This window comes from Tachysurus vachellii, chromosome 17 (assembly GCF_030014155.1).
Source record: "Tachysurus vachellii isolate PV-2020 chromosome 17, HZAU_Pvac_v1, whole genome shotgun sequence".
NCBI classification, from domain to species: Eukaryota; Metazoa; Chordata; class Actinopteri; order Siluriformes; family Bagridae; genus Tachysurus; species Tachysurus vachellii.
In genome coordinates this window covers 22,653,964-22,677,640 of record NC_083476.1, presented here as the reverse complement: position 1 = coordinate 22,677,640, position 23,677 = coordinate 22,653,964, and the positions used below count along the sequence as shown (strand labels likewise).

The 23,677-nt window shown below is 42.2% G+C and overlaps 2 protein-coding genes across 3 annotated transcripts; both read left to right on the top strand.

The window, feature by feature from the left end:
- The first annotated feature begins 136 nt into the window (after positions 1-136).
- On the top strand, positions 137-6,864 carry tmem185 (transmembrane protein 185). The gene is made up of 7 exons (XM_060891729.1): positions 137-302; positions 1,496-1,672; positions 2,046-2,253; positions 2,347-2,430; positions 2,680-2,856; positions 3,179-3,302; positions 5,046-6,864. The coding sequence occupies exons 1-7, from the start codon at positions 265-267 to the stop codon at positions 5,288-5,290; spliced, it is 1,053 nt and encodes a 350-aa protein (XP_060747712.1). The 5' UTR covers positions 137-264; the 3' UTR covers positions 5,291-6,864.
- Positions 6,865-7,762: 898 nt separating this feature from the next.
- stk26 (serine/threonine protein kinase 26) lies at positions 7,763-22,780 on the top strand. 2 transcript variants are annotated; one of them, XM_060891728.1, is made up of 12 exons: positions 7,763-8,075; positions 8,140-8,286; positions 12,254-12,484; positions 12,604-12,660; positions 12,876-12,984; positions 16,208-16,365; positions 18,049-18,234; positions 18,932-19,077; positions 19,589-19,685; positions 19,818-19,880; positions 20,469-20,605; positions 20,826-22,780. In XM_060891728.1, the coding sequence occupies exons 2-12, from the start codon at positions 8,245-8,247 to the stop codon at positions 20,839-20,841; spliced, it is 1,242 nt and encodes a 413-aa protein (XP_060747711.1). In that variant the 5' UTR covers positions 7,763-8,075; positions 8,140-8,244; the 3' UTR covers positions 20,842-22,780. The 2 variants fall into 2 exon arrangements, with proteins under 2 accessions (XP_060747711.1, XP_060747710.1); XM_060891727.1 differs by having other exon boundaries at positions 7,763-8,286.
- The last annotated feature ends 897 nt before the right edge of the window (positions 22,781-23,677 follow it).

Here is a 23,677-nt window from a genome sequence, read left to right as displayed (position 1 = left end):
GGTCTGGGAGCGAGTCAGATTATTATATCACTGAAAGAAGTAAACAAACAAACAAAAACAACCAGATAGAGCAGCAACACAAGGTCACGTGATTCGGCACGTCAGAGCCGAGTTTCCCCAAACATCTGCGCTCGAGGAAGCTCAGCTTCAGTAACGTCAACGCTGGGGTTAGCTTAGCTTAGCATAGCATAGCTTAGCATAGCTTAGCATAGCTACGGCTGGCAGCTCCAGTTCCGTCAAATATGGTATAAAAAGCAGAAAAAGATGAATCTTCGAGGATTCTTTCAGGATTTTAATCCAAGGTATAAACCCGCAAAGGTGTATTTTTGTTATTATTTATGTTTGTGTTTTCGCTTGTGGTTAGCAAGATAGCCAGCTAGCTGTACTGAAAGGCCTAGCATTAGCTTCCTGACAGGTTTTCTCTCATTAGGCTTATTAACTAGCTTTATTCTGCTTTCTTTGTTGTAAATTCAAATAAAAACAGATATAGATGATGATAAAGATTTAGAAAAATAGGTTTTAAGCGACAAGATTCTCATCTTTATGAGATTAAATATTACAGATGCTGTGATTTATTTGACTTGCTGCTGAGAGCCAGCTAACTTTCTGTTATAGACTTATGATGGAACTCTGGAGATGTTCATTCTGGAGCTGAAACCAAACAAACACTTAACTGGAGAATCCGGAGTGATTAAAGTGTAAAGTGTTAATGACTGAGCTGCAGTGTGTATGAGGCTTTATAACACTTATATTAATAACGTGGTGATAATATTTATAAGAACATAATTAAACCAAAGACCTCATCAGTTCACCTCACATTCATTCATAACATCTGTACAATAGTCTAATGATCTAGCTTTTTATTAATGAACAGGATTAAATCTAAGCAGATGTTAATTATAGGTGGGCTTATTTGTGTTTATATTGAGGTTTGGGTTATTACATTTTATATCAGTATATAACAGGTTTCAGATCAGAATCAGAATCATCTTTATTGCCAGGTATGTTTTTACATACGAGGTATTTGTTTTAGTGACAGAAGCTCCACAGTGTAACAGAATGACGTACAATATACAATATATACAGTTTGTATGTACAAATGTACAAGTGTGAAATGTTCACTTGAAATATACATAGTGTGTCAACACAGAGCCATTTAACACAAGTCACCAGTTAAAAGGGTTTCAACTTGAATTTCCTCCGGGATAAACAAAGTATCTATCTATCCATCTATCTATCTATCCATCTATCTATCTATCCATCTATCTATCTATCTATCTATCCAGTCAACCGATAAAGAATCAAAAAACTTTGCTAATACTGAGTTCTGATTTCCACAGCTGTAATAAAATGGAAAAAGGTTTTTCAGATCTTTGATTCGTAGTGATTTAGTGACCCTGTATGTGTTGTAAAGATGATCAGATAAAATGTGCACAGTGTTGTAAAAAAAGTTAAAGTGGTTTATATCATTAAACATGTTCTTTTTCTCTTTCAGTAAATTCCTGATCTATGCGTGTCTGCTGCTGTTCTCGGTGCTGCTGTCTTTACGTTTAGACAAAGATATAGAGTGGAGTTACTGGGCTGTGTTTGCACCCATCTGGCTCTGGAAGCTCATGGTTATCATCGGGGCATCAGTGGGCACTGGGGTATGGGCACACAACCCTCAGTACAGGTCAGTGCACAGTGATTTTTAGCATGCACATGATTGCATATCACTAAACTCTACATATTTATTGTAATTGTTAGATTGTAGTATGGGTGCAAAACTCAGGCTTACATACAATACCATTTTTATCTGTAAATCTACAATTCAGTATTTGACCGTGCCACTGAATCTGCCATTCTACCATCCATCTCAATTTGTGACCGACTCTGTTCAGTAATGAGTTTTTGTTTCAGTAAATTTAAATAAAAAGATTTTTAGTTCTGAATTCTCTGTAAGAATCTGATACAGAAAAGAGGTGTATGGTGGTAGTTATAACCTATAACACAGTCACGTTAGCAAGTGTCTTTTTATTTTCCATTCTTGTGCGTGTGATTTTCAGGGCTGAGGGCGAAACCTGCGTAGAATTTAAGGCCATGTTGATCGCTGTTGGGATCCATCTCCTCCTCTTGACGTTCGAGGTTCTGGTGTGTGACCGTGTGGAGAGAGGGAAACACTTCTGGCTGCTGGTCTTTATGCCTCTGTTTTTTGTCTCACCTGTCTCTGTGGCAGCGTGTGTTTGGGGCTTCAGGCACGACCGCTCACTTGAGGTCAGTCACTCCGTCACATTTTAGGTGAGTGAACTTCACATTCTTTAGTTTACGTTTAAAGTCCCCCTCTTACGTAACTCTTCTTGTTCACAGCTTGAGATCCTGTGCTCTGTAAACATACTGCAGTTCATCTTTATCGCACTGCGGCTAGATAAAATCATCACCTGGCCGTGGCTGGTAAGATCTCATACTCGCTCAAGGTCATGTGAGCTGACAGTAGCTCAGTAGTTCAGGTGTTCAGGCATTATGTCAGTATTTTAAAGAGATGTGTTAATTATGAAGCAGCTTGTGTCAACCAACTGTTTTAAAAGTACTCAGTAAGTCTTTCCTGGAAATTATCAGGTGATTTACTTCCTTAGAGTCGTATTAAGAGTTTATTTATTTTCATTTCATTATATTTTTCTTTATTTATATGTTTTTGTACAGGTGGTCTGTGTGCCACTGTGGATTCTCATGTCCTTCCTGTGTCTAGTGGTGCTTTATTACATCGTCTGGTCTGTGCTTTTCCTGCGCTCAATGGACGTGATTGCAGAGCAGCGTCGCACACACATCACTATGGCCATCAGCTGGATGGCTATTGTTGTCCCCCTGCTGACTTTTGAGGTATTGAATACCACACAAATATGCTTGTGTAATGTGTGTTTGTGTATTTCTGTGTGTGCACATTTTGTCAGGTGAATCATCTGTATTCATGTGTTTTTCCATCAGTAATGTTTTTTGTTGTAAATTGTTTATCGGGGTTTTTAGCATTTTCCAATTTTATTTGGTTAAATTTAAAAGCATAAAGCAGAAATAATTGTGTCACAAAAAAGCAGCACAAAACATTCAGCATGTGAGGCAGAGTCCTGAATTTCAGTTTCTTATTTCCATTCAATAGAATCATGGACTATATCATTTTTGGTTTATTTTTCCCATTTTACACCAGATCCTCCTCGTGCACAAGTTAGATGGTCATTACGAGTCCAAATTTGTGCCTGTCTTTGTGCCACTGTGGATCTCTCTGGTGACACTGATGGCAACGACGTTCGGCCAAAAAGGAGGCAATCACTGTAAGTCAATTTCCTTCATAAACAGTGACTCAGGTTTCATTTCAGAGTTTCAGCAGGAACGTATCAGTTTCTCCCGACATCACAGCATCAGTTGCATGAGAAAGAGAATGATATTTCACACTGACAACAAACAGTTAACATTTGAGCAATGCTTAAGTAAACCATGTTCTCATCCTGCTCATATGTAGACCTGACACAGAGAGCTGAAGTAGTCCAGTCTTGAGTCTGAACAAGTACCTGAGCAGCTTGTGTGGAAAAAAATGGTCAAATCCTCCTGATGTTGAAGAGAAGAAACTGAAATGAGAGTCACAAAACAATGTGCTTTTGTGTCAGATTCTATGAACAAAGGTGTAATGTTGTAAGCTTAATACTAGAGGTTCACACAATGGGGTCTGTAGCTGAAATAAAGCTCCAAAGTTATAACATGTTTATGGTTAGTTATAAAGTATAGTGTAGTATACAGAAATATCGTTCTGTCCATCAGTGCAGAACTCACAGGCTTTCATTTGCTGCTACTGGATATTTTACATTTTTATATTATGTACAGTGGAGATCAAAATTAGACAACAACTTATGAGCACTTGATGTTTTCAGGAATAATGTAACCTTCATTGCTGAACATTTGAAGGAATTTGTGTTGTGGTTGTAACATGCTAATAGAAGTGTTTTACAAACCAAGGCACTTCACAATGATTAATGAACAGTGAACACAATGATTAAAATTAGAGAACAGCAATGACTGTGGCACGGACAAAGAAACTACAATTTCTGAAGATACAACAGTCAACAATTAGTAAGAAGTGTACAGGCTCTTGATCTGAATGACTTCAGCACATCACTAGTCTCTCACACCGCTCTGGGGTGGTTTTGGTTCACTCTTCTTCCAGTCTCTTCCACAGTTCAGTGACTGTAGTGGGGTTTTATAGCCATAATTATGTCGCCAGGGATTTTCCGAGGTTTTTTCTTTGGTTTAGATCAGGACTCTGGGCTTGGTTTAGATCAGGACTCTGGGCTTGGTTTAGATCAGGACTCTGGGCTTGGTTTAGATCAGGACTCATTTTGCTGGCTGATTGGGTGACAACCTTTGGGTTCAGTCTTTCCCCAGTTTGACGAGGAGCTTGATGTTTCCATTCAGACCCAAATAAATTCAACTAAAAAATCAATAAAGTGAACTTTGGACAACATAACATGCTCTTCAGCAAAGATTATTCTAGCCTTTTAATTCTTTCTGCTAATGAGAGGTTTGGTCCCTGCAGGATGGGCTTCCAGTCCAAATTCTCTTAAACGTTGAGATATTGTATGAGGAGACAGATCCTTACTCTGTTCAGCGCTGAACCAGTGAGCAATCCCAGCTGCAGTGTTGGACCAATTGCTCATTGAGTCTCTGCACATTATCCTGTCCTCTCTTACATTTGTCTTTCATGGACATCAGATAATTAAGAAAATTAGCACTTTTGATCGGTTTTCTGTTTCAAATCTCATTGAAGTTTTTTTTCTGTGATTTAACATATATGTAAGTCATGAAATATGCTTAGAAAAACTGCTCTTTTGCGTTTTTCTCTCGCTAAGCAGTTACCTTGAAATTTCAAAAACTGTAGGTTGTTCTCTAATTTTGATCTTCACTGTACATCTTTATAAAAAACAAAAAACCTCATTTGCATGTTTCATGGTACGGATTTTGCGTTTGTCTGTTGTAATATTTACATTCTTTTCTCTCATGTTTTGCTCGTTCCTGTCGTTCAGGGTGGTTTGGCATTCGTAAAGATTTCTGTCAGTTTCTTCTGGAACTCTTTCCTTTCCTGCGGGAGTACGGCAACATCTCCTACGACCTGCAGCATGAAGACTCAGAGGTTTCCGAAGAACTTCCTGCCCACGAGCCACCTAAAATTGCACCCATGTTCCGCAAGAAGACGGGTGTCGTCATCACACAGAGTCCTGGGAAATACTTCGTACCTCCACCTAAATTATGCATCGACATGCCGGATTAATAAAATAAACTCCAAATTCCTCGAACACTGAGTGAGAGGAACGCGGTGCCACGGTCTGGACTTGACGCCGTGTCAGAGAGGGAACACTGTAAATGAGTGAGACAAAATATTTTAGCTGATTTCAGCTCCTGTGTGCTGCAGAACAACCTGAATAAAGCAGCAGATAGTGAGCATAACTTCCTCCGCTAAACTCTTCCACAAGCCTAACTTCTCATCACTCCTTTAACAACCACTAGTTTTTCCTGAGTAAGCCGGGTACAACGTGGAGGACGTTATGTAGCCAAAGAACATTAAATGGTTCCAATGCTGCCATTTTTTGCAGCAATTCATGTTTTTTTAATTTTGTTCACAGCAGTGAATTAATGAATTATTTTGCTATGACTTTGTTTGTAGATTCAGTCAGTGTTCATTAGAACAAATCAAGGACATTGACTCACCAACACACGTTTATTGTTTCTGGACCATGTTGAAGTGTTTATAGTCTTATCACATTGTGATCTGTATATTTAAGACTTACTGACTGTCCTGATTTTCTCACGTTTCCTTTTTTTATTACAGATAAATAATCCAATTCTGAAACTTTTTTATTTAACACTAGCAGCTGAATTTAAAAGAAAAGAGTCTTATTTGTAAGTCATTACACAACAGGCTTGTGCGATATCATTTTTTCACTGGTCACCATTTACCATTACGTTTAATTATCCAGAACCTAAAAAAAAGAAGAAATATATAGAAACTACATATTGGATAGAATCCTTTTAAAAATCAGTTATCTATTCACTTTGTGGCAGATTTTCACTGTTGATCTGCTGCTCAAAGTTCTTTTTGTGAGCTCTGATTAATGCAGGAGAGAAACTTAATCTTAAGAATCTTAATTAATCTTAATAAACTTAAGAAACACATAATCACCATTAACTTTATTTATAAAGCATAAGATTTGACACCTTGTTGTGTTTTTTTTTTTTTTCTGTTGTTCCAAAAAACAAAAACACTTTTGAACGATAAACAATTTCTTTCCAATGTCACCTTTCAACACATTTTTGTACTTATTTTTTAATTAGCGTTAGATTATGTAGAGCGTCTGCTGTACACGTCCCTGTTTATGAGCTGTTACTATAGAAACAATAACGTATTAGAGTGAGGGCATTAATATAAACCCGTTGTTCACGTTACTGAAGGTCCATCCGTGCTGTTATACAGAAGTAATAAACACCTTCTGACCAATCAGAATGGAGCATTAAACCATCTTGTGTAACTCTTTATATCGCACAAGCCTAACACATTATATATTTAGTGTATAGAAATAAAATACAATATAACCAGTTAACATGCATTTCCAGATCTAAATGCAGCTTGGATGTATCAGTCATATTTCTAGCTGCACACTTGCATGTATGTATATGTGTGTATGTGTGTATATTATTGTGTGTACTCAGCTGGCCTGAGGTAGCAGCAGTGGAGATGTTGGTAGCAGATATGGACCAACATGTTGTTGGCTCACATCTGTGCTATAAGTCGTGTAATAGTGTCAAAGCTCTTCATTTTAGAAAAAAATAAAATAATATGCAAAATTGGATTTGTTTCTTTGAAATTCAGTTCAATAAAAAGTTTATGCAAGTGATACCTCAAGTGTTAAAGATCAAAACAACACCCCCAACACATCGTTGTATATTATGTGTTTGTTGTGTTGAGATAAAATGAGTGTGTTGCCTAAACTACACCACTCTAATGTTCATAATCTGGTTATGTCCTAAAACGCACCAGTTTTTTACATATATGTTTGATGATGTTCTATTCCACTAAATTATTGTTCTAATCAGCTCCACTGTTCTCTTGTGTGAAGTCTTAGCACTAGATGTTAGAGTGTACAGTATCTGTGTGGATTTGTGTTCGTTCAGCTACAAGATCATCAGTGAGATCAGACTCTGATGTCGGGATGTTAAAGAGACTCCAGTTCATCCCAAAGGTGTTCAGTGGTGTTGAGTCAGATTCAGGGCTCTGTGCAGGACACTTGATCTTTCGTTCTTCTACTTTCTCCGACCTTCTCACCTTCACACCGTGTCTTCATCATGGAGCTGCTTTGTGCACATTGTCATGATGGAACAGTGTTTAGGAATCTTATCTCCGGTGAAGAGAAACTGTGAATCTACACACAGAGACGTTCTGTACCACACGTGTGTTTCACACTTTGTGTTAACAGTTTACAAAAAAGGACCACATGTGGGTGTGATGGTCAGGGTCACTGCATTCGGGTAGCTTCAAGGAAAAGCAACAAACACAAACAACTGGTGAGAGAGGAAAGGCTGTGTGTCGTGTTGCAGGCTTTTTTATTTACATGTATGCAAATGATGCTGAACTTATGTAATAGAAAAGTAAACTCTGTGTGTGTGTGTGTGTGTGTGTGTGTGTGTGTGTGTGTGTGTGATGGCGTCACCTCTACACCTGTACAGGGATCAGGAAGTAATGGCACATTTGCCCCTGGTAAAACGACTCGCCTCCAGGTGACGTCATCGCTCCACAGTGCGCGCGCGGCTCCACCCGAGAAAACAAGTTCCAGCGCAGGTTCCCAACATGGCGGCGGCGTCTCTGCGCTGAAGTTTGTACAACCGGATAAACAACAAAAACGCGCGATGTCCCGTCTCTTACACGCTTACTACAATATCGTGGTATTTATTTAAACGGTGTAAGACGTGAGGGAGGAAACCATGGTAACGCCTCATCGCGTTTATTCTGAAAGTTAAAACTTTTTGTTGGTTAAAGCTAACCTGCTAACTCTAAAGCTAACGCTAACCTGCTAACTCTAAAGCTAACGCTAACCTGCTAACTCTAAAGCTAACGCTAAAGCTAACCCTAGCCCTAGTCCGCTAGCTCTAAAGACACTTTTGTTAGCTCGACACTTTATACAGTTTGGCGGCCGGGGGACGCGTGTTGTTTTCTCCCCTTGAGGACAGATCATGGCTCAGTCACCGGTGGCTGTTCAAGTTCCCGGAATGCAGGTAAGTTTCAGAAGGTGGCAACTAAAGGCCCCTCACCTATTTCTTTTTCTACCTCTATTCCTGAAAAATGTAGCGTCCTGCGCTAGGATTGGTTAGAAGTTATCACTAAAGGACTCATAACCAATCGTTTAATGGGCTTATTAATTGTAGCCAGTCCAAGCACGGGGGGCGGGACGTTTCTAGCTAATCCTCACGCAGTAGGCGGGATTTACTAAATACGGGTAGTAAATGTAAATACGGCCCTCGCCCTTACCTGCACAGTAAATGTCAGGATTTATTTTCTTTTCTTTTTACACTTTTTTTTTTATTTGGTCATCTAGGTTTACACTGGTACTTTTAATAAGTCACCATTATTTACTTAACATCGTTTGTTTTCTGTGTGTTCTGGATTTCTGTCAGTTTGTTAAACGGGTTTAACAGCTTTTAACACCTGTCAGCGGGCACGCGCACACAGCCAGGGTGCGTTCACTGGCGCCACAAACTCTGTATTTAGGTTTCCCTCTCAGTTCAGCTCATTTATCTTACTGACGTAAACATCTAATTATCTTCAGTTTACTAGTTTGTCACTGATGCGGGTCGATTCGAGTCCTCTGTATTTACATTAGTCAGAAGATGTGTGAGGGACCTTCTGAGGGAGCTCCCAGGGCTCTTATGGGGTTAATCACTTGTTTACTGTGATTTCAGTTTTAACTTGTCATTCTAAAGCAGGACGTCAGAGTGACGTGGGGTTAGAAGGGTTTGACTGACAGCCTATAAGCCACGCCCCCACACAATCTAAACTAACTTCTGAAGAGATTATAGAGAGACTTTTACTGACACATTGAAGGAGAATCCCAACACGTTATTAAGGCTCATGAGCTCCGGGTTCTGTGCCCGAGGAGCTCCGGGTTCTGTGCCCGAGGAGCTCGAGCTCCGGGTTCTGTGCCCGAGGAGCTCCGGGTTCTGTGCCCGAGGAGCTCGAGCTCCGGGTTCTGTGCCCGAGGAGCTCGAGCTCCGGGTCCTGTGCCCGAGGAGCTCGAGCTCCGGGTCCTGTGCCCGAGGAGCTCGAGCTCCGGGTCCTGTGCCCGAGGAGCTCGAGCTCCGGGTCCTGTGCCCGAGGAGCTCGAGCTCCGGGTCCTGTGCCCGAGGAGCTCGAGCTCCGGGTCCTGTGCCCGAGGAGCTCGAGCTCCGGGTCCTGTGCCCGAGGAGCTCGAGCTCCGGGTTCTGTGCCCGAGGAGCTCCGGGTTCTGTGCCCGAGGAGCTCGAGCTCCGGGTTCTGTGCCCGAGGAGCTCGAGCTCCGGGTCCTGTGCCCGAGGAGCTCGAGCTCCGGGTCCTGTGCCCGAGGAGCTCGAGCTCCGGGTTCTGTGCCCGAGGAGCTCGAGCTCCGGGTTCTGTGCCCGAGGAGCTCCGGGTTCTGTGCCCGAGGAGCTCCGGGTTCTGTGCCCGAGGAGCTCTGAGTTTGTGTCACCAAGTGTGAAGTGTTGCGAATTATCAACAAAACTGGGTTTAACTTTAAGGTGAAGGTTTACGAGATCTCAGACGTTCTCCATGTAAGAAGATTCCTTACGTTCCTCTGTACACTCCAGTGGGTTCTCCTTAAGCCTGACGGTTACAGTTTGACACTGAGCAAATTAAAATGTTAATCATTAGACATTATATAGTGGAGAAACTTCTGTTTAGATCATTAGTGATTTCAGTAAATTGTAAATCCTTTAAATTTCCAGAGTTCTGGATGTTTTTTCTGACTACGGAGTTGCAGCATCACTGAACATTTTAAATGATGTTTTACTGTATAAAGGACTTCATCTAAACTGGAGCTACTGTAATGAAGGTTTCTGACCAGTCTGCAGGAACATTTCTGTACTTTTATGGAATAATAAGTCTCAGGGCTGAACGCATTAGTGCAGCTTTACAGACTCTAAAGTTTGTTTCAAAAAACAGTTGCTTTTAGTCAGTTTATATTATTAAATAATACAAAATCATTTAATAAAATCACTTCCACAAAATCTCATCAAAGGAAATTACGCTTCACTGATTTTTAGTGAATGTTTTCAGTATGTTTCTCGGAACAACATCTTAACAGCACGACTGTAAAAACGCTGCTGTAGTTTAAGTGTTTGCTTTAAACTTATTGTCACCAAATATAAATAAATCTTATGTAAAGAAAATTTAGTTAAAAATCTTCTAAAAGATTCTGATGCATATGTTGTTTAGTTCAAGTTAAAATGAAATAAAAGTGAATCTTAAACCTATAAGTGTAGATAAATAACAATAAGAACTTTATAAAATAAAATGTTTAATGGGGTAAATTAAGTTTTATACTTATATTATTAAATATTCTGTAATAATAAGTGTGTTTTATAAACATTGTGTTAGACTTTGTGGAGTCACGGACGTGTCCCAGTTCACACTGTTCTGGAATTTATAATGATTTTACTCTAGAAATATTTCAGGAGGTGTTCACATTTAATTAAAGAGCCTTTCAGGTTTAGGCCACGCCCAGTTCCAGTTTACATTCAGGTGTGAATATCGAGACCCAGATGGTGACCTTGTTTCTCCTGCACTGTACTATCAGGTCCTGTGTATTGTTGTACACACACAGTGCAGTATAGAGCTGTAAAGGAATATTCTGTAATAAACTGAATTTATTGTAGACTTTAAAAACCCTAAATTCTCTCCTGTGTTTGTTTCCTGCAGTGACTCAAGTCCTCTCTGTGTGTTTAAGTGTTTCTCAATCACCTCATTTTATTCACCTGGTGATGTTCCCAGTGGAGCCTGAGCCTGAACTGTGTGTGTGTGTGTGTGTGTGTGTGTGTATGCATGTGCGTGCGTGTTGATTGCTAAAACAGAAGTGCTGTGAAATGTGAGCAGTGCTGATAAATCAGCATGAGCACAAACGAAGCTCCCTCGTGTTCTTGTAAGTCGACTGATAAGTGAGTCATTTAGAGTTTTTTCCCCTCATCAGGAGGAGACGGTTTGGAGTCTGTATTTTGTCTGAGAATTTACAGTATTTTTGACTTTTCTCCAAAACCCTGACTCAAAAAATAAGATATAACGTAATATAAATGTGTAAAACAGATCTCTTCAGTTAGCTCGTTCCATCTGAAATTAACGAGCACTGAAACAACCAACACCAGTGTTAGTTGTGTCTTTAGCTGCAGGGAAATGAGTTAGTTTCAATTATCATCGTTGCTCCGTCTTCTGTAGGTGTGTACTGTGTTTGTGCTGCTGTGTGTTACTGCATCATGTAGCACTGATCTCAGGCTGAGACACTTAGAATGCACAGAAGTTTATCAGTTTAATATTCGCTCTCTCTCTCTCTCTCGCTCGCTCTCTCTCTGTTGTGAACACACACACACACCCACATCACTGCTTCGCTTATCATCACACAGTTCACTATTACACACACAGTTCACTATTACACACACAGTTCACTATTACACACACAGTTCACTATTACACACACAGTTCACTATTACACACACAGTTCACTATTACACACACAGTTCACTATTACACACAGGACACAAAATCTGCAAATAAATAAATCACTTCCAGGAAAATATCAAAATAATAAAATAACAGAACCATTGATTCATTTTTATAGAAATTTTCATAATCATGCAGTTAAACTTTAGACCATTATTATTATTATTATCATTATTATTATTATCATTATTATCATTATTATTATTATTATTATTATTATTATTATTATTATTATCATTATTATCATTATTATTATTATTATTATTATTATTAATAATAATATTATTAATATTATTTAACAATAAACAGTGAATTAATAGACAGCATGAGCTCTACTGTCCTCAGTGTAAAAGGTTCTCCTGTAAATGCCCCGCCCCCTGGAGGCGTGTCTCTATTACGTTTAAAATACCTTTCTATTTATTAAAACATAAAATCGATAATAATTAAAAAAGCTCTTATTGAATCCTCCTCCCTTAATAAACTCATCCTGTTCTCCAGAACCCTCGAGCGGATCCTGAGGAGCTCTTCACTAAACTGGAGCGCATTGGCAAGGGGTCGTTTGGAGAGGTTTTCAAGGGTATTGACCGCCGCACGCAGAACGTGGTGGCCATCAAAACCATCGACTTGGAGGAGGCTGAGGATGAGATTGAGGACATCCAGCAAGAGATCACTGTGCTGAGCCAGTGTGACAGTCCACATGTCACCAAGTACTACGGCTCATACCTGAAGGTCAGAGCTTACTGTGATCTAACCATTTAGAGTGTGTGTGTGTGTGTGTGTGTGTGTGTGTGTGTGTGAGAGAGAGTGCCTTATAGTTTGTCTGAAGATCTAAAATGTTCTGTATTCAGGGCAGTAAGCTGTGGATCATAATGGAGTATCTTGGTGGAGGATCAGCTCTGGATCTGGTAAGATCTCACTGTTAGAGTGTGTGCTTGCGAGTGTGCGTGCCATTGTGCGGGCGAGCGAGTTAGTGTGCGAGTGTGAGTACGCAAGTGTGTGTGCGTGTTTGTGCACGATGGTTTGCGCAAGAGTGAGTAAATGAGTGTTTGCGTGTGCATCAGAGAGAGTGAGAGAGTGTGAGTGAACTGCTAACAGAGGTGTTGTGGTGTTTGTGTAACAGTTGCGTGCCGGACCATTTGATGAGTACCAGATAGCCACCATGCTGAAGGAGATTCTAAAAGGCCTGGACTACCTGCACTCTGAGAAAAAAATTCACAGAGACATCAAAGGTGTGTGTGTGTGCGTGTCCGTGTGCATGCGTGTGTCTGTGTGCGTGCGTGTCCGTGTGCATGCGTGTGTCTGTGTGCGTGCGTGTCCGTTCAGTGTATTTGCGTGTGTGTGTGCAGTGTATTTGCGTGTGTGTGTGTGTGTACACATGTGTTCAGTGTATTTGCGTGTGTGTGTACACGTGTGTCTGTGTGTGTGCGTGTCTGTGTGTGTGTGTCCGTCCGTGTGTGTGTGTGTCCGTCCGTGTGTGTGTGTGTCCGTCCGTGTGTGTGTGTGTGTGTGTCCCCGTCCGTGTGTGTGTGTGTGTCCGTCCGTGTGTGTGTGTGTCCGTCCGTGTGTGTGTGTGTCCGTCCGTCCGTCCGTGTGTCCGTCCGTCCGTCCGTGTGTCCGTCCGTCCGTCCGTGTGTCCGTCCGTGTGTGTGTGTGTCCGTCCGTGTGTGTGTCCATCCGTGTGTGTGTGTGTCCGTCCGTGTGTGTGTGTGTGTCCGTCCGTGTGTGTGTGTGTGTCCGTCCGTGTGTGTGTGTGTCCGTCCGTCCGTGTGTGTCCGTCCGTGTGTGTCCGTCCGTGTGTGTGTGTGTGTGTGTGTCCGCGCGTGCGTGTGTGTGCCCGCGCGTGTGCCCGCCCGCGCGTGTGTGTGTGCCCGCGCGTGTGTGTGTGCCCGCGCGTGTGTGTGTGCCCGCGCGTGTGTGTGCCCGCGCGTGTGTGTGTGCCCGCGCGTGTGTGTCCGTCCGCGCGTGTGTGTGTCCGTCCGCGCGTGTGTGTGTCCGTCCGCGCGTGTGTGTGTCCGTCCGCGCGTGTGTGTGTCCGTCCGCGCGTGTGTGTGTCCGTCCGCGCGTGTGTGTGTCCGTCCGCGCGTGTGTGTGTCCGTCCGCGCGTGTGTGTGTCCGTCCGCGCGTGTGTGTGTCCGTCCGCGCGTGTGTGTGTCCGTCCGCGCGTGTGTGTCCGTCCGCGCGTGTGTGTGTGTCCGCCCGCGCGTGTGTGTGTCCGCCCGCGCGTGTGTGTGTCCGCGTGTGTGTGTCCGCGTGTGTGTGTCCGCGTGTGTGTGTCCGCGTGTGTGTGTGTGTGTCCGTCCGTGTGTGTGTGTGTGTGTGTCCGTCCGTGTGTGTGTGTGTGTGTCCGTCCGTGTGTGTGTGTGTGTGTGTGTGTCCGTCCGTCCGTGTGTGTGTGTGTGTGTCCGTCCGCGCGTGTGTCCGTCCGCGCGTGTGTCCGTCCGCGCGTGTGTCCGTCCGCGCGTGTGTCCGTCCGCGCGTGTGTGTGTCCGTCCGCGCGTGTGTGTGTCCGTCCGCGCGTGTGTGTGTCCGTCCGCGCGTGTGTGTGTCCGCGCGTGTGTGTGTCCGCGCGCGTGTGTGTGTTCAGTGTATTTGCGTGCGTGTGTGTGGATAAGGCAGATGGGTGTGACTGTGACTGGTTTGTTTTTCCAGGCTTTTTGCTTTAGCTCTTGTTTGATCAGGACCATGAAGGTGCTCCTGAGGTCAGACTGCACTGTGAATAGCTGCACTGTTGTGATGCTGATGTTTGTTTTCTCTTTCAGCCTTTTCTTGATCATTTAGAGATGAAATGTAATAGGACAGGAATCTTCTCTCCACCTGTTCATGGCAAATATCAGGAACACTGAGATAAAGTAGGCGCAGAGACATGGGTGTGTGTTCATGAGCAGGATGGAGCTGGATCACGTTTCATTTCAGTGTTTATTAATTCAGAGCTAGCGTTTGTTCGTCTTCTCTTTAGATTCTCTGGGAATTGTGTGTGTGTTAGGGAAAGGGCAGAAGTTTGTGTTCTGTGTAAATAATGATGTCTTCAAACATTGTTCTGTGTGTGTGTGTGTGTGTACAGTGGTGCTTGAAAGTTTAACCATTTAGAAATTCCTAGATTTCCATGTAAATATGACCCAATACATCAGATTTAAAAGTAAACAAAGTGAACACAAACAAATGAGCCACAAATATTATACTACTTCATTTAATTATTGAGAAAAGTGACCTGACATTACATACAATCCGAGGCTCTGTTCATTCAGACTGATGACAAACTGCGTTACTCCGCCCAGTCTCACCCTAGCAACAATCCCATAGCAACCACCTGTTAATAAATAACCCACATAAATAACTGTATAGTTTAACTTTTAACCTTTAAGTGTAATGGTTTAAATGTTTAACTTTTCTAAAGGCAATTACAGTGAAAGACTTTAGTGTGGTTTAATCAGCAGTGTGTTCACTGAGCTCCTGTCAGTCCAACACACTCTGAACTTAGCACTCAGTGTTAAATGGGTTCAAAAGAATATGAGGATCAGGTCACCGGTGCTGTGCTGGATTAATAATATTAATAAAAGTGTGACCAAAGAGTGGGTGTGATTTATCATTCTAAAAATTATATTAAAAGATAAACACTTTAACCCTCCACAGCTGATGGTCTAATGTGTAAGGAGAGTAGAGGAGTACAGTAGATACCATCTGTGCAGGTCAGGAATTGCTCACAGGCAGAGACGCTCACAGGTGTATGGGGATCAGTGAACGTGCAGTAAAGGGCCGGGGCCTTGAGCCCCTTCACATATATTTGGTGATCAGAGTAACTTGTTCTTGATCACAGATCATCTCTCTGTTACGTCAAACTGATCTAGTGATTCACAATCGGTAGTCTGAGGATGTGAAGTGTGTAAAATGTGTGTGCACTCAGCTTAGTGTGAGTCAGACTGTGTGTCCGTGCGTGCGTGCGTGTGTGTGTACGTGTGCGTTCAGTGTATTTGCGTGTGTGTGTACACGTGTGTTCAGTGTATTTGCGTGTGTGTGTCCGTGTGTGTCCGTGTGTGTCCGTGTGTGTCCGTGTGTGTCCGTGTGTGTCCGTGTGTGTGTTCAGTGAGTAAAATGTGTGTGCACTCAGCTGTGTGTGAGACAGACTGGAAATCAGTTCTGTTATTTGTTGTGAACATCAAGGCTAAAAGTACACTGAGTCAGAGCTGCAGACACGTTAACCTTAAACATACATTCACTTATTAAGGAAACTGTTTAATTGCCTCCTTTAGCTAACTCAAAGTGACAGAGGTTTAATATGAAGCTTTTTAACGAGGTCCACATTAACACTTGTTTACTAACAGTGATGTTTACTCGTTTTATCAGGGAGTAAATTCACACACAGTAAACACACACAGCCTTAAAGCTTGCTCTTCATTCTGTTCTTCTGTGTTTTCTTGCTCTCACTCACGTGTGTGTCATGTTTGCTGTTTACAGCCGCCAACGTGCTCCTGTCAGAGTCTGGTGAGGTGAAGCTGGCAGACTTTGGTGTGGCGGGGCAGCTCACGGACACGCAGATCAAAAGGGAGACGTTTGTGGGAACGCCGTTCTGGATGGCTCCGGAGGTCATTCAGCAATCTGCTTACGACTCCAAGGTACGATTCAGTCAGTGTGTTAATTTACACAGTAAACACCATAAAAGACTGAATGTAAATGTAACGTTAACATAGACTGTTCATTTCTGCACCAGTGTGTGTGTATGTGCGCACCTTTGTGTGTGTGTGTGTGTGTGTGTGTGCGCGCACCTGCGTGTGTATGTGCGCGCACCTGCGTGTGTGTGTGTGCGCATGCCTTTGTGTGTGTGCGTGTGTGTGAACCCTTTAGAAATTCCTATATTTCCATGTAAATATGACCCAATACAACATCAGATTTGAAAGTGAACACAATCTAACAAATGAAATGAGGCAAAAATATTATACTTCATTTAATTATTGAGAAAAATGATCCAACATTACAGATGTGTGACTGGCAGAAGTTTAAATTCAGTATGTGTTGTGACTCCGTGTGCAGTAATAACTGTAAGTAAAGTGTGCAGTAACTTCTGATCAGTTCTGTACAACAGTGTAGAAGAACTTTATTCTGTTCCTCAGTACAGAAGGAACACTGGGGTTTTACTGAGTGTCCTCACATGAACTGACTGCTTCCATTTCTGGTGTTTATCGGACACCCTTTTCCACACAGACTTACATTTTTATTTAAATTTAAATAGGGTTAGGGGCCTTGCTCAGGGGCCCGGTAGTTTGGTGGACCTGGGCTTCAAACTCATGACCTTCCGATCAGTAGTCCAATGCCTTAACCTCTGACTGCTTCGGGTCCTTCTACAACATTTCTGTTGGATTAAAGTCAGAACATTGACTTGGTCATTCTCTTTGTTCCTCTTTAAACATTCTTTGGTACACAGACTTGGTGCTTTGGCTCGTAGTCTTGGTGTGTGATCCATTGGGGTGTGTGATCCATTGGGGTGTGCGATCCATTGGGGTGTGCGATCCATTGGGGTGTGTGATCCATTGGGGTGTGTGATCCATTGGGGTGTGTGATCCATTGGGGTGTGCGATCCATGGGGATGTGCGATCCATGGGGATGTGCGATCCATTGGGGTGTGTGATCCATTGGGGTGTGTGATCCATTGGGGTGTGTGATCCATTGGGGTGTGTGATCCATTGGGGTGTGTGATCCATTGGGGTGTGCGATCCATGGGGGTGTGCGATCCATTGGGGTGTGCGATCCATTGGGGTGTGCGATCCATTGGGGTGTGCGATCCATTGGGGTGTGCGATCCATTGGGGTGTGCGATCCATTGGGGTGTGTGATCCATTGGGGTGTGCGATCCATGGGGATGTGCGATCCATGGGGATGTGCGATCCATGGGGATGTGCGATCCATTGGGGTGTGTGATCCATTGGGGTGTGTGATCCATTGGGGTGTGTGATCCATTGGGGTGTGTGATCCATTGACTCTTGAGATCCAGTTCATGGTCAGATGTCCTGCTGTTTTCATTTAGAGATCACTGGTGTAATCTGAGTTCATTGTTCCATCTCTGAAGGCAAACTGTCCTGTTCCAGGTGCAGCAACAAAGGCTCAAGGCCTCTGATACATCAACATGTTGTACAGACCGTATAATATTCTTATGATGGATTTCATAAGTTTGATTTTGGTTCCAATCCTCCACAAATGATGTCTCCACAAATGTAGTCCTCTGTCTTGTCCACATGATGTTAAGTAAACTTACAATATTTGCTGAACCTGATGTTTAGTGTGTTAATTGTGTGTGTTTTCCAGGCTGATATCTGGTCCCTGGGTATCACTGCTATTGAGCTAGCTAAGGGAGAGCCGCCCAACTCGGACATGCATCCCATGAGAGTTCTGTTTCATATCCCGAAGAACACCCCCCCCACCCTCAACGGTGACTTCTCCAAGACCTTCAAGGAGTTTGTGGACTCGTGTCTGAACAAAGACCCTGCATTTGTAAGCACGCGCACACACACAACCACATGCACACACATACGCACACACACACACAACCACATGCACACACACATACGCACACACACACACAACCACATGCACACACACATACGCACACACACACACAACCACATGCACACACACATACACGCACATACACACACAACCATATGCACACACACATACGCACACACACACACACAACCACATGCACACACACATGCGCACGCACACACACACACACACACAGAACCACATGCACACACACATACGCGCACACACACACAACCACATGCACACACACATACGCACACACACACACAACCACATGCACACACACATACGCACGCACACACACACACACACACACACACAGAACCACATGCACACACACATACGCACACACACACACCTCTGACGGAAATGTAAATTCAGTTAAATCTTCTCCTGCTGCTTTAACTCTGATGGTCAACATGTTCTATAGTAAACAGATAATGTAATATGTTTAGTGTCAACATCAGTATCCTAATGCATTACATCATCATATCACCAGAAGAGTTCATTATATTTTAAGTTATAATAATTTAGTTTAAAGTACGTCATTTAAGTTAATCCTGTGAACATCAGTCACACACTCTCTCTCTCTCTCTCTCTCACACACACACACACACACAAACACACACACACATACACACAGAGACCAACTGCTAAGGAGTTACTGAAGCACAAGTTCATTGTAAAGAATGCCAAGAAGACGTCGTACCTCACCGAGCTGATCGACAGGCTGAAGCGCTGGAAAGCTGAAGGACACAGTGATGGAGACTCTGACTCAGACTCTGACTCGTGAGTAGAGTGACGTTTAAACTTTAAGGTTTTATTGTCTCATGATATTATTTTATTTTATACTTACATTAATGTTCAGTGATGTTCACATCATTTGATTGGAGTCTGAACAATCTGTCTGTGGGGGTGAGATCTGTTCAGGTGTTAAGTCTATTATCTGGTCTAGCAACTTAAAACAAAGTGTTGAATCTAACACTTGACAAATCTTGTTAATCATAATGATCATTAGAAAGCCTTTTAAAATGAATCACCTAAAAATCCAGTTGTTTGTGATGGTCTCTGTTCCCTTTTTACTGGTTTTGGACAATTAAATGGTTTAAATGGTGAATTCTGAACAGGAGTAATGATGGTCACACCGCTGGTTGTGTAGTTTACTTTTAGTACATGAGTCAGTATGACCGTCAGTATTACTGAGTACTAATCCCATCATCAGGACAGTAACTGACGTTGATTTACAGACACGACTGTAATTGTCCAGATGGACAAATGTTTATAATGTTGTTTATTACAGCGAGTCGAGCAGTAAAAACAGTGACCTGTCCCCTGAGTGGTCCTTCACTACTGTCCGTAAGAAGCCTGACAAACAGCCCAACGGAGTGGTGTCTCTTGTAAGAATTATACATTACTGTCATTTCGTTCCTGTACAGCAGCTTTGAGACGTTTACTGTTAAAGATTCTCTACAAATAAAACAGGATTTCTTTTATTCCACTGAACTCTTCTTGTTTTTCTTTCACATCAGGACCAAGTGGTACAGAAGAAGTCTGCCAGTCTGTCCACAGTTATAAGTCCGGTGTTTTCGGAGGTAAGAGAAAGTCACCTCATATCTCCTAATGCCCCCCCCCCCCTTCACCTGAACACTAACATGTGTTTGCTTTGTGTGTTGTTTTTGTGTTTATATTGCAGCAGTGCTTTAATATCACAATCACTGATGCTCCAATTAATAGAGTTGTCCAGTTGTACTTTCTCACTCACTCACTCACTCACTCACTCACTCTTTCTCTCCATCTCTCTCTCTCTCTCTCACACTTTCACTCTCTCTTGCTCTCTCTTTCTCTTGCTCTTTCACTCTCACTCTCTCTCTCACTCTGTCTCTCTCTCACGCGCTCTCTCTCACACTTTCACTCTCTTTCTCTCTTTCTCTTGCTCTCTCACTCTGTCTGTCTCTCACACTGTCTCTCTCTCTCACTCTCTCTCACTCTGTCTCTCTCTCTCTCTCTCTCTCACTCTCTCGCGCTCTCTCTCACACTTTCACTCTCTCTCGCTCTCTTTCTCTCTCTCACACTCTCTCTCACTCTGTCTCTCTCTCTCTCACTCTGTCTCTCTTTCTCTCTCTCTCTCTCTCTCTCTCTCTCTCTCTCTGACCTTTATTTATTAATATATTTTCCTCTAGCTGAAGCTGCAGCACAGGGATGGAGACACGAGGAGGAGTGTGATAGAAGATCTGGAGAAGAGTCTTTATGCTGCTGAGGACATCTGCCCTGGGATCACAGACAAGATGATCAGTCACATCCTCGAAAGGGTGCAGAGGTCCGTGTTACTCCGTCTCACTCTTCTGTTCTTCTCTCATGCATCTCAAGAGAAAAATACACATGTGTCTGTTCTGTTTATTATGTGTGAACATGTTCATTATAAAAACCTGCCACACCGTTTAAAGGCTGTGCTAAAGTTTCTGTGACCTCTGACCTCTTTTTTTTACAGTAAAATCAGTTGTTCAGATGTTGATTTTTCTCTCTAATGTGTTCTGTAGGTTCTCTGTGAGTTAGAGTTCAGAGTGGAAATAAAACACATCTGAATAAGAAGCTGGACGACCAAACAGCTGCAGGGCTTCTACAATCTGTTCTTCCTGTTCACTGAACATTAATGTTTTACACACACACACACACACACATGCCCTCTCCACACATAGGGGCAGGAGGGACTCAGGTCACACACACTATCATAACCAAAAAAGGAATTTTCCTTTTTCATGAAAGACATAAATATATTTTCTCAAGTTGTATTTATATCTTTTTGGTCACGTGCTTTTGTTAAGATTTCTGCTGGTGCCTGATGATGTTAGTGTTATTTTAGATTATTATTTTATAACAGATTGTGAGTCACAGACATGCTTCTAGGTTTCCTGCTGATCATAAGACGCATGTGTGTGTGTGTGTTTGACCCTTTGAGAAACTTTTATTTTATGTTTATTTTATGCTTCTATCGGTAATATTTGTGTGGGATTTATTCCAACTTTTTATGCCTTTTTTAATGAGGGTTGATTTTCTGTTCACTCTACATACTGTTACGTGAAGCATTACGACTGCTGTACGGGGAAAAACTTCACATCGCATTAAAGAAAACATAGAAATACCTCAAACAAACAGACCAAACAATCCATTGAACCAAGATTTTTAATTTATACACACATGGTGCTTTATGGGAGAGGAATTTTGCTGTGCAAAAGAGGCTTCTTTTTCTGACACCTGAGATTAAAGATAAAGACGTTTATTTTAAATTGGCCATTTTTTCCTTCACATGCTGGTATGGGCTCGTAGCTGACGTGCTGACGCTCGTAGCCGACGCTCGTAGCCGACGTGCTGACGCTCGTAGCCGACGCTCGTAGCTGACGCTTGTAGCCGACGCTCGTAGCTGATGTTCGTAGCCGACGCTCGTAGCCGACGTGCTGACGCTCGTAGCCGACGCTCGTAGCCGACGTGCTGACGCTCGTAGCCGACGCTCGTAGCTGATGTTCGTAGCCGACGCTCGTAGCTGATGTTCGTAGCCGACGCTCGTAGCCGACATGCTGACGCTCGTAGCCGACGCTCGTAGCTGACGTGCTGACGCTCGTAGCCGACGCTCGTAGCTGACGTTCGTAGCCGACGCTCGTAGCCGACGTGCTGACGCTCGTAGCCGACGCTCGTAGCTGACGTGCCGACGCTCGTAGCTGACGTGACCTTCATCGATAAATATTTTGTCCTTTATTTCTTTATGATGTCTATATATATAATGAAAGCTATATTAGATTTACTGTACTTCTGAAGGAGATGCACTGCATACACTTTGTCCTGGGTGGGGACACACACACACACACACACACACCCTCTCTGCCCCACCCACACCCCCTGTCCCTTGTATAGGTCCAGAGGTGAGGATCCATGTCTCTATCCAGTGGAAGTTTCAGTACTAGAGAGAGCAGAGCTTTGTGTCAGCAACAGCATAGGAACTTGTGCAAAATACAAACTTCTGAAAATGGGAGCTTATTTTGAGGAACGTCTTAATAATATAGTGGTTAATCGTCTAGAACGTTTCTGCCAAGCTTTTTAAACATAAAAAGGTGCCATCACTGGTATGGTGGTGAGAAGATCAGTGCTTCTGTTGGCTTCAAGGCATTTAATGCCAACATTGTGCCTAAACTTTACTTCCCTATGTATGTATGTTGTTATTGTTATTATGGTCTCTTTATATAACGCATTAAGGACTTCAGATGTCGCCAGACTGAGGTTTAAGAGCAATAAGGTGATTGGTAATTATTTTTCTTTATAGATGTTGATACCAGGCTAGGTTTTGTAAATGTTCTCTTTTTGTAAATAGTTTTTGAAATTGTGACGCAGGACTCAAAGCTGTATCATATCCATATGTATAAATCTATCTATAGGCTTTTTTTTGCTTCAACTGTTACAAACTGTTTTAGTTTAACAAATAAAGATGTAAATTATGACACTGTATGTGACTACAAGGTGTTTGGTGTTTGGTAAACGGTTGTGTGCCAAATTCTTTTGATCAATTTTGTTGGCATGAAGATTTTTTTGTTGATTTCACAGTTTGTAGGTAGGAAAAAAAAAAAAGGTTTTTGACAAAATCCACGAATTTGTTCTTTTGAATATTTTGTAAAAAAAAAAAAAAGAAATTATGGCAAATTCTGACTTAAAGTTACTTTTATTCAACCAGCAAGATTTTTCTTGATTAGAAATGACACAGTCGTCTCCCAGAAGATAATAAGACGATGTACAAGAGGCATCATTGTGGAAAAAATTATTACTCATCTTTTATTTACATTTGAACAAAAAGTGTCATGTCCAAAATGATTCATACTCTTCTCAATAGTCAATAGGAAAGCCTTTATTCGCTATTACAATTAATTCAAGTGAATTAAATCAAAATATTGAAATGAAGAGATTTAAAGCACTGATATAAGAGCTGCTGCAGTGTGTTGGTAACTCAGGATAAAGTGTGTGGGTAGATTTTATTATGGAGCAAGAAACGTGAGCTAGCTTGTAAATGTAACAAGGTACGAAGTTAACTGAGCCACACAGCTAATGTAAACTACTATTATTTATATCATGTTGATAACAGAGATGATGATCACTGTTCATTTGCTTCATTGTTCAAAAAGTTCCTCAGGTATAGAACATTTAAAAATATATAAAAATAAATTCAGGAAAGTATTTTACAGGTAGTTTTTGACTTTATGAATTATTTACTTGAGTAATTTTCAATCACTGGGTTCTATTTTGATCTTATTAGTAGCGTAATTCCTCTGTTGGTCCGCTAGATGTCGCCCAAATTGACGAACTCATTCGGCGTTACAGAAAAGTCACGTGATCTGTTAATAACCTAATA

Bases quoted from the DNA above. Each gene is read 5' to 3' on its own strand.
- tmem185 (XM_060891729.1), top strand. From the start codon at position 265: ATGAATCTTCGAGGATTCTTTCAGGATTTTAATCCAAG. The intron at 2,254-2,346 runs GTCAGTCACTCC...TCTTGTTCACAG, and splicing joins GGCACGACCGCTCACTTGAG to CTTGAGATCCTGTGCTCTGT. The intron at 2,431-2,679 runs GTAAGATCTCAT...GTTTTTGTACAG, and splicing joins TCATCACCTGGCCGTGGCTG to GTGGTCTGTGTGCCACTGTG.
- stk26 (XM_060891728.1), top strand. From the start codon at position 8,245: ATGGCTCAGTCACCGGTGGCTGTTCAAGTTCCCGGAATGCAG. The intron at 12,661-12,875 runs GTAAGATCTCAC...TTTGTGTAACAG, and splicing joins GAGGATCAGCTCTGGATCTG to TTGCGTGCCGGACCATTTGA. The intron at 19,078-19,588 runs GTGAGTAGAGTG...TGTTTATTACAG, and splicing joins TCTGACTCAGACTCTGACTC to CGAGTCGAGCAGTAAAAACA.